Below are 10,286 nucleotides of genomic sequence, written 5' to 3'. Positions count from 1 at the left end.
AAAAAAAAAAAAAAAAAAAAAATAGGGTGTGGTGGCTCACACCTGTAATCCCAATGCTTTGGGAAGCCAAGAGACAGGAGGATCGCCTGAGGATGGGAGTTCAAGACTAGCCTGGGCAACATAGAGAGACCACATTTCCACACAAAAAAAATAAGCAGAGCCTGGTGGTGTGCGCCTGTAGTCCCAGCTACTTGGGAGGCTGAGGTGGGAGGGTCACTTGAGCCCAGGGGTTTGAGTTAACAGTGAGCTATGATCATACCACTGCACTCCAGCCTGGGCAATGAAGTGAGACCCTGTACTGCATTTGTAATTTCCTGTAGGACTGAAATTGTTTCAAAACATCTTTTAAAAATCATAAACAATGAGACATCATCCTATAACTATCCAACTAGGAAAGGGTAAATAAAATGCCTCCCTTGTTTGATAAGGATGTAGGGAAATGAACACATATATGCTAGTTGAAATGGAAACTTGAACATCCATTCTGGAAGGCATTTGGCAACAAAATAGCAATTCTACTTCCAGGAATTACATTTTGAAAATAACCACGGATGTGTGCAGAAACTTAGCTAGAAGGTTATTCAACACTCCAATTATAGAAGAGAAAACCAAGCACTAATGTCAATGTCTATCAATAAGGGATTAGTAAAATTATGCCATATCCATACCATGGAATATCATCTAGCTGTTACAATTGTATAACACTTTATGATGGAAAAAACAATTATGACATATTAAGTTTACAAGGTTACAAAATTGTTTTTTGAGACAGGGTGCTACTCTGTCCCCCTACCTGAAGTGCAGTGGTTCGATCTCAGCTCACTGCAGCCTCAACCCCTCTGGGCTCAAGCAATCCTTCCACCTCAACCTCTCGAGTAGCTAGGATTACAAGCATGTGCCGCCATGTGCAGCTGATTTTTATGTTTTTTGTAGAGATGGGGGTTTTGCCATGCTGCCCAGGCTGGTCGAAAACGCCTGAGCTCAAGTGATCTTTCTGCCTTCACTTCCCAAAGTGCTGGGATTACAGGCGTGTGTTATGTTGTCCAGGCTGGAATGCAGTGGCTATTTTAAAGTCCTGGCCAAAGAATAGCAGTGGCTATTTACAGGCGCAATCATAGTGCACAACAGCCTTGACTGGCTCAGCATTTAAAAAAAAGTACACAGATAGTAAAGACTGAGAATACATATAGAAAAGTTAACAATGGTAGCCACTGCTACATCCAAGTGTCAGGATCATGGACAATTTTACTTTCTTGCTTAACTATTCTACAACAAACATTTTATAACAAAAACATTTTATTTCTCAAGTGAGCCCTTTTTAATATGGTATCTCTCAAGGACACCAAATTCCAGAGTAGAAAGAGGTCTCATAAATCAAAAGTTCTACTGCACTCCAGCCTGGGTGACAGAGCGAGACCCCATGTCCAAAAAAAAAAAAAAAAAAATCAAAGTTCTATCTCAGGAAACTGAAGTGCAAAAAAGAAGGGACTTGCTATATGACTGGTCAGTAGGACAGCTACATCTGGTTTCCAGTCCAAAGCTACTTCCACTCTGCTTCACTGCTTATCTCAACCACCTGCCTGGCAAGCCAGAAAGTCCACCATTAGAAACTTTCATCAGTTTTGCTCATTTTGCTACCTTACTTCACTAAACATGGAGAGCAGCTTTCATAAAAACAGTAGGCTCCTCCTGGAACAGAAAGTTCTAGTGGTCATCTGGAACAACAATTACCAGGTTACTCCCAAGATATCCTGAGCCTGTTAACTTTGCTCTGGCCACAACCCTGGCACTGTCTGTTACTACTCAATCCAAGTGCTCTTCAACTGTAGCCAGCTTGCTCAATCTGTAAATAGTTACTGAGCTCAACTATGTATACTAGGAGCTAGGAGAGCCCAAGAAAACACAGATCATGACCTCCTATCCTGGTTTGCTTGTAAGAGTATGTAAATACTCACAAGATAGATGGTGTTTTCAGAATTCTTATTCCACCAGGCTGATTAGGAAATACATCTTCCAAGAAAAAATATATGTGTCCAACTGCAATACCTAAAGTCAAGCAGAAATAAAGGATGAGGGAGACAATGAAAATTTAGATTGCAGGCATACCTACCAACATAAATTGCCTATATTTAGGATGAATGGCAGCATAATTATTAATGAACTAACATTGTTGTCTTTTACAATACTTATACATGAAGGCCAAACAGAATATACATGAAAAATAGTGACAAAATACATTTACAGGTAAAAGAATTTAAAAAATAGTGAGAAGAGCCTTACCCAAAAGGTCCACAATGATTGAGTTCCCCAACAACAAGGAAAACCCCATGAGCACCCAGGGCAGAAAAGGGGCCTGGAAGTTGAGAAGGCCGAAGAAGTTCATGCGGACATAGGGGTTCCTTCGGCTCCACACGTAGACGAGCATTATTGTAAAGGCCTGGCCCAAGAAAACTAAGCTCACAAACAAACCAAAAAGCTAGCAGATAGCATTAAGGAAAATATCAACATTAAAAGTTTAATAGGGGAAGACTGAGCAGGATAACTAACATTTGTGTTCTAACAAACGTTTGAGCTGGAAAAGTCAAGTTGTTACATCTTTAGAATAGAAGGAAAAAAAAAAAAACAGAAAATAATTACCCAGAGCAATCATGCAAAAATCTGCTTAGGCTAAATTATTGAGACTGCAGCTACTTCAAACAAATGCTCTGCTTTCGTGAAGTTCTTGCCTCTTTGGAAAATGTGTTAATTCTTTGGTCAATAATTATATTAAAGCTTGCTCATGGTTAGCACCTTTACAGAGGTGAATAAAGCTAGCTGGAACAAAACCATCTTGCCCAACAGTAGCATATCTAAGACTATTGTATAGATGAAAATTCTTTTTCTAAAAAATAATTTTTTGGTTTTGATAGCCACCAAGTAAATGTCTTACCAACTTAGTTTAAAAGTGAAGTGCACCAAGCAGCAATGATATAACTGAGACACTTAATAGTAACCCGCCTGGGTTAAAAGCTCCTTTGACTTGTTCATCCTGTTCAACCTCTAGCCTTGGAAACTTGTCACAGAAAATGTGCTGTAAAATAAATGATGGTGGGCTGGGTACCGTGGCTCATGCCTATAATCCCAGCACTTTGGGAGGCCAAGGTGGGCGGATCATCTGAGGTCGGGAGTTTGAGACCAGCCTTACCAACATGGAGAATAAACCCCATCTCTACTAAAAATACAAAATTAGCTGAGTGTGGTGGTGCATGCCTGTAATCCCAGATACTTGGGAGGTTGAAGCAGGAGACTCGCTTGACCCTGGGAGGCACAGGTTGCAGTGAGCTGAGATTGCACCACTGCACTCCAGCCTGGGCAACAAGAGCAAGACTCCATCTCAAAAATAAATAAATAAATAAATGATAGTGCCCTAATGCTAAAATCTGGAAGTCTACTTTTATCTGTTTGTTCAGAATATCTAGTGAGTTGTGGGAGACAGATGACAAGCTTTAGGAAGAAACAGGGTGTTCTTTAACATTTTCCTGTATGTGTTCTATTTGTTGAAGGATACGGTCATTAAGAATCCACCAAAAAGGAACATAAATACAAAGTCTGCTGTCCGACCCCGGAAAGAGCCTTCTTCTAGCATTCGACAGTAACGGTATCTTAAGTTCCAAGTTAAGAAAATATTAAGCACACGAATATGAACAAAGCAAAATTTTCTGTTATGTAAGTACACTTGGATTCCATATTATTTGTAAGAAGTCAAGTCTTCATTTGTGTAAGAATGTTTGAGCGGTAATGTCATTACCCTTCTTTTACCAAGCGTTTTAGAAAAGGTCAAGACCAGCACCATATTTTACAAACTGTCCCTAGCTGGGAACTAATCCACATAACATACAGATGTGCTTCCTGTCTCCTATTAAACCTTTAAAAAACTGTACAGTCTTTCCTGTGCTCAGCTGCACCTTAATCTGCACCATCTTTGCTTTTCCACAACCTAACTTGGAAGAAATCCGTAGCAAGAAGCCTTGTGTGCTAAACTACTTTTCCAGACCTGGTATGAGCACCTCAGTCAATAAAGATGAATTATGATGAGAAAAAATTTTATTGGAAACTTACCAGAATGATATCCTAAACAGGATTTAAAGTGGATTCCTGCCATCCTCAGGAAGGAATGCAGCTGCAGATGAGCTGAACTGTAACTCCTTCTTAACAGAAAGGGCAGGGGTGGAGGAGGAATGCCGTGCTCCATGGCCCCAACTGCCATTGATCAGAGCTGGGGTTTCCCTCTCTTTCAACAAACTGGAACTTGACAAGCCCGGCAGACACACCACTCTTTCAGCCAGTAGTTCCCGCAACAAGGACCCAAGGAGATCACAAATTCCCACTCCTCATGAACCTACTTTAAAACTTATGCCCAAATTCTGCTAAATTATCATTGTATTCAGGTTGTTTTACCACTTTGTACCTGTTGATGTTACTGTGGAAATATACCTTAGTTAAATCACTTCTCCCCTCCCTTGATCAGATTTGTAAGCAACTAAAAAGTAGAAGTGGTATCTTTTTATGGTTAAAACCTCCCATTTGAACAGCGACCTACAAATCTTTTCAAAACATTACTACCCAACCAACTACTTTATGTACTATGTACCACTGATCCAGATATTATAGCTAAGATGGTACCAAAAACAAATAACAGGATTAAAAGTTTCCACTTAATCTTTTACTTCCTAAGAAAACAAAGTTTTGATGTTGACCCCATTTAATAAAGGATACAGAAAAATCATGTTAAATAAAAAATTGAATCCAACTGGCCCAAAAAATAAGAAATTGGTGATTAATCTCCATATCTGTTAAAAAAGAAATCAAGAGAAAGATGTATTAAGTCAAATAAATTAACCAGGAAACAGTTCCATACGAATACAAAAGACACATCCTATGACTATGATGGTTGAGAAGCCTTGGACAGAGTGATATTCTGTTCTGAAACAAAATGAGGGCATACAATCCGATGTTCGATTTTTGCTGCTTTTAGTTAAAAGTTTGAAAGACATCATTGGGACTGTGAGATTTATAATAGGACAGAAAATTTTAAATTGTGATTGTCTTATGGAGAAAGTTTGGTAGAAATACTAGGTTAATTTGCTGAACAGAAAACAGTGCTTTCATATGTAGTATCATCATATAATCAATAGATCTGACATACCAGAGAAAAACTTCAGGGTCTAATATAAATTGCTGAGAAATGTTTACATTAGGCAGTCAGAAACATCTCAAAGAAAATTCTTTGATTTTTAATTAAAAAATTTTTAACGTATCCAAGACAGAGTCATCTATAAAGAAGAAAAAAACCTTTTTTTAAAAAACAGAGACAGATTCTCACTATGTTGCCCAAGCTGACTCAAACTCCTGGCCTCAAGGGATCATCCACCTTGGCCTCTCCAAAGTTTTAGGATTATAGGTGTGAGCCACTGCACCTGGCCAGAAAGGAATATTCTAAGGCAAATATCCAAGTTCTAGTCTGAACAAATGACCAACTCCCTGCAAGAACTAATGCTATAATAATTATAGTCTACTTGGGAGATACAAGAACACTCATTTACTTTTCTTTTCTTTTTTTTTTTTTGAGACAGAGTCTTGCTCTGTCGCCCCATCTGGAGTGCAGCGGCGTGATCTCGGCTTATAGCAACCTCTGCTCCCAGGTTCAAGTGATTCTCCTACCTCAGCCTCCTGAGTAGCTGAGATTATAGATGTCACCACAACTGGCTAATGTCTGTATTTTCAGTAGAGATAGGGTTTCACCATGTTGGCCAGGCTGGTCTTAAACTCCTGACCTCAAATGATCCACCCACCTCGGCCCCTCAAAGTGCTGGGATTACTGGCGTGAGCCACTGTGCCCGGCTGAACACTCATTTTCTTGTTGGAAACCCTGATACAGCCTTCCCTGCCTTTCCACACCCCCAGTATTCACTCACAATGGTAGAGTATTTAACATTTAAAAATTTCTACTACCTCTTGTGATCGTAATAATCCTGTGAGACAAGGAGGCTACCCCCCATTTCACAGATAGGAAACTAAAAGACTTACTGAAACTGACTGAATAACTAGCTAGTTATTCAACTAAAAGTTGAACTTTTAAATGTACTGACCAAGGACCCACAGGTTGTAGAGGGAGACTCTGCTGGCAAATCTAGAACTCCTAACTCCAAATGCAGTGTCATCAAGAGTTTAACCCCAGGCAAAGTAAAGCCAAGCAAGCCAAGTAGGAAGTAAGACTTACTTGGATAGAACTACAGCTCCATGTGAGTATTGTGGGAACAGAGTGACAAGAGATCACAGGACTGCTTTACAAATCACTAAATTCTTGAGAACTGGTAACTATTAATGTTGAAACAATTAGTTCTATATATCAATTATCCAGATTTTACAGTCCTCATCCTAGTGAGGAGACAAGCATGTAAATAACTGCAAAGTAAAGGTGAGAGATGCTCTAAAACAAAGGAGGATGGGTACATAAAGGTTACGGAAAAGCTGCATTTTGAAAGGCAAGCTAGAGCTCAACAGGTATAAAGTGAATGAAACACAACTGAGACAGAGAGGACAGCATGGGTAGAGGCACAATTATTGGCTTTTGGGTCTCTCCCCTACTCCAACTATGGTCTGTAAGATCATCCTGGAACAGGAAATCCCATCTCTCTTTTAGCACTTTATTTTGAGATAGAGTTTTGCTCATCTCCCAGGCTGGAGTGCAATGGCACAATCTCTGCTCACTGCAACTTCCACCTCCCGGGTTCAAGTGATTCTCCTGTCTCAGCTTCCCCCGGAACTAGGATTACAGGCATGCATCACCAGGCCTGGTTAATTTTTGTATTTTTAGTAGAGTCGGGGTTTCACCATGTTGATTAGGCTGGTTTCAAACTCCTGACTTCTGGTGATCTGCCTGCCTCAGCCTCCCAAAATGCTGGGATTACAGGCGTGAGCCATTACGCCTGGCTGCTGTTAGCATTTTAATCACTGGAAAGGACTATCTCCCACTGTAATCTAATAAACCACCATGCTGCTTTAGATGTTGGTCTTTTGGAATTTTGTTAGTATGATCTGATCCCTGGAAGACGGATCACAATTTAAAAGCATTAACAGAATTGAGTTTCTGGACCATGGTGATAACACCAAGGTGGTGGGTGTGCCTAGGTGGTGAATGGACAAAATAAGGTCATCCCTTTGAGACAACCCCTAAGCAGCCACCTGGTCAGTCTCCTCTCAAACTACAACATTAACTCTAAACCAGTGATATCCAAATACAGGAACTGGGCATATCAAAACGATGCAGGGAACTTTTAAAAATAAAACACAGATTTTAATTCCTACCCTTCCAAATTCTGACTTGGTACTTGTTGAGGAACTTGAGAATCTCTTCAAAGTTCTCTAAGGGATTCTCAAGTCCAACCAGGTTGCAGAATCACTGCTTTATATCCTGACAAAACAATGATAATCAAAGGTCCCCACTGGGTTCTTTCTTAGGCTAGTATGTAACAGGATTTGCTACTAAACTGTAAGAAAAGGAATAAACTGAAGCATTAATCACTATTGTGATGAACCACTTACTTGAAAGTGTTTAAAGATTAATTCAGGATTGAAGTACAACTGAAAAGGTGTGATCAATTCCAACTGCTGAAATAGAAAAAGAGCTTCTTAAAGCAAATCAACCAAGAGACAAAATTTCATCATTTACAACAAAGGATTAGTAGGTCTAGCAATTTCCAACTCTCAGTCACTTAGACTGATTTCCTTTAAGCCTTTCTTCTTAGGCCAGAGGAAAAGGTTGGTAAAGAAATCTGAAGAATTGGTAGAATTCTTTGTATCCTCAATACCTAACACAAAAAAAGTTTGTTTTATGTTGCAATAGTTGAGGCTGACATGAAGAAACGAGAGGCAGACAGGTGGTGATATTTTAGACACAGGACAAGTAAAAACAGCTGCTATGACTACCCACCACATGGGCACCACCTGGAACAGCTGTGTCAAACAACAAAACTCAATTGAAATAACGGAGACTCGAGACCCTGCCACCGTTAGGGCTGGGTACCTCCAGCCAGCCCCTTATTATACAAAGACCCTCTTTATTATAAGCTGTTCTCCTCTAGACAGTTTCCAGCTTGCTTTCCTCATTCCTGTTTCTTTCCTAAGCGGACCTTCCTCTTACTAGTCACCACGGTACCACCTGGCCATCACCAGAGCTCTCGGACACATTTCTTGGGTGGGAGGCTCCCGCAACCCTAACCCACTACAGGTCCGGCCCTCATCTGTCAGAAACTGACCATACCCCCCATGAAGCAGCACTCCCTTCTCAGGTCACTGGATACTCTATCTCGGCACCAACTAGAACTCCTGAGTAATCCCTGTATGCCTCCACCCATCACCGGGACCAGCCCCTCTGGACCTCCCCAACGCCCAAACCGCAGTTTCCTGAAGACCCAGTCATATCCAGCCCAGATAACGGGAAGGTGGCCTCAGCACTGAGGCTGCTCACCACGGCTGCGGTGGTGAGGACGCAGGCAGTGGTGTAGGCGCGGCTGACCGGTGGGATCTGCAGGTACTCCAGCCGCAGGCTCTGGTACGCCATCTTCCCCACGGTGGCCCGCCCCCCCACTTCCCCTTCCGCCAGTGGGTCCCGACGGCAGGGCGGGTCCAAAGCACCTCCGCCCCTCCCCCCGCCTTAGCCTTCCTGCGGCTGCCCAATCAGCGCCAAGCAACCGGCCAGTCGTCAATCCGTAGAGCCCTAAGTAAGGCACACCCGCCAATCACGAGTTGCGTCGCCTCAACGCCCCAGCGCCCCAGCGCCCCAGCGCCCCAGCCTCGCTTCTCCACCAGCCAACGTCCGGGAAAAACGAGTAAGTATCGGTTCCTCTGCCAATCCCCGCCGGCCACAGCTAACTTTCCCGCCCGGCCCCTTTCTGTCACTAATTGAGGTGTCCCCAACCAGCCAATCAGGAGAGCGAGAGCATCCCGCGTTTGCTTTTGTTCGCCTAGGCGCGTATCAGTCGGAATTTTGGGGAGCCAACCGCTCCGTCTGTCCTTGGCGTGCCAGCGGCGTTTTAGAGGAGGTGGCGGGAAGCCTGTGTGTGCTCGAATTCGTCACCCTCATGGTCGCTCCAGTAAGTGCTGCGGGACAGCATTTTTCCTGAGGAGGAGTAGGGACTGGCGGGACTGGTTTAGGCGTCATCGCGGGCGAGCGCGGCGGCCTGCTGGGTAGGCCTTGCCGCGGGCTCCGAACGGAAGGTCCCGGCATGCAGCGCGAGCGCAGGGCCCGACGGGAGCCCGGACCGGCCGGAAGCAGTTCCTGCGCCCTGCCTTCTGGGTCCTGTTCAGCGCAATCTTGGGCACTTAGCTCAATTCGCCGAGATGGCCTGGGCACTTACGCGTGGAATCGGCAAATGATGAGGCCGCATTCATTCTCTGCTAGGAAATCCAATCTAGCAGAGAAGATGAGGCGGCAGTTTATCTGTCAGTGCCGGAAGAGAGGTCCTAATGGGAATGCAAAGGAACGATTTAATCAAGGAAGTGTATTTGTTGTTTTTGTTTGAGATGGAGTCTTACTCTGTCGCCCAGGCTGGAGTGCAGAGTGCAGTGGGGCGATCTCCACTCACTTCAGCTTTAAGCGATTCTCCTGCTTCAGCCTCCCGAGCAGCTGGGACTACAGGCACCTGTCACCATGCTGGCTGATTTCTGTATTTTTAGCAGAGACAGGGGTTTCATCATCTTGGCCAGGCTGGTCTCGATCTCCTGATTTCAGGTGATCCACTTGGCCTTCCAGAGTGCTGGGATTACAGGCGTGAGCCATCGAGCGCGGCCAAGGAAGTGTATTTTAATGTTCTTTGAGTGACATTTAGCTCAGGCATCCCTCCTTGAGGGAAAGAAAATAACTTAGTTTGGTTGGAGCAGAGTAGCCAGCTCATGGTAGGAGAGGTTAGCATCATGCTTTATTCATGGGTTATAAGGAAGCACTAAAGATTTTTGGAATGATGGGAGTGACTGTCAAGTCTGGTAGTTTATAAGGTAGGCTGAAAAGAGTGGTATTTTAAAAAGGATGTAAACGGCCGGGCGCGCTGGCTCACGCCTGTAATCCCAGCACTTTGGGAGGATGAGGCAGGGGTTTCACGAGATCCGGAGATCAAGACCATCCTGGCCAACACAGTGAAACCCCACCTCTACTAAAAATAAAAAAAATTAGCCGGGCGTGGTGGTGGGTGCCTGTAATTCCAGCTACTCAGGAGGCTGAGGCAGGAGAATTGTTTGAACCCGGGAGG

The 10,286-nt window shown here is 43.4% G+C and overlaps 2 protein-coding genes across 7 annotated transcripts in view; one reads left to right on the top strand and one right to left on the bottom strand.

Moving 5' to 3' along the window:
- DERL2 (derlin 2) overlaps positions 1 to 8,769 on the bottom strand; it is a 13,194-nt gene extending 4,425 nt beyond the window's left edge. The window contains exons 1-7 of one of the 5 annotated variants that reach the window (XM_017520464.2): positions 8,510 to 8,658; positions 7,585 to 7,650; positions 4,756 to 4,829; positions 3,548 to 3,641; positions 2,281 to 2,476; positions 1,956 to 2,046; positions 1,439 to 1,715 (exon numbers count right to left, since the gene is read on the bottom strand). In XM_017520464.2, the coding sequence (XP_017375953.1) occupies positions 1,712 to 1,715; positions 1,956 to 2,046; positions 2,281 to 2,476; positions 3,548 to 3,641; positions 4,756 to 4,829; positions 7,585 to 7,650; positions 8,510 to 8,602 (618 nt within the window). In that variant the 5' untranslated portion in view covers positions 8,603 to 8,658 and the 3' untranslated portion in view covers positions 1,439 to 1,711. Of the gene's footprint in view, positions 1 to 1,438; positions 1,716 to 1,955; positions 2,047 to 2,280; positions 2,477 to 3,547; positions 3,642 to 4,755; positions 4,830 to 7,584; positions 7,651 to 8,509 lie in introns of those variants that run through there. The other 4 variants (XM_017520463.2, XM_017520462.2, XM_037735560.1 and 1 more) reach the window with 4 other exon arrangements.
- The window catches only part of MIS12 (MIS12 kinetochore complex component), a 5,225-nt gene continuing 3,687 nt past the window's right edge, over positions 8,749 to 10,286 (top strand). The window contains exon 1 of one of the 2 annotated variants that reach the window (XM_017520468.2): positions 8,749 to 8,870. The gene's annotated coding sequence lies outside the window, so the exon portion shown is untranslated. Of the gene's footprint in view, positions 9,135 to 10,286 lie in introns of both variants that reach the window. The other variant, XM_017520467.2, reaches the window with a different exon arrangement.

This window comes from Cebus imitator, unplaced genomic scaffold (genome assembly GCF_001604975.1).
Source record: "Cebus imitator isolate Cc_AM_T3 unplaced genomic scaffold, Cebus_imitator-1.0 Scaffold841, whole genome shotgun sequence".
NCBI classification, from domain to species: domain Eukaryota; kingdom Metazoa; phylum Chordata; class Mammalia; order Primates; family Cebidae; genus Cebus; species Cebus imitator.
Note: the sequence above shows the minus strand (reverse complement) of the source record. Positions and strands in the feature narration are given on the sequence as shown.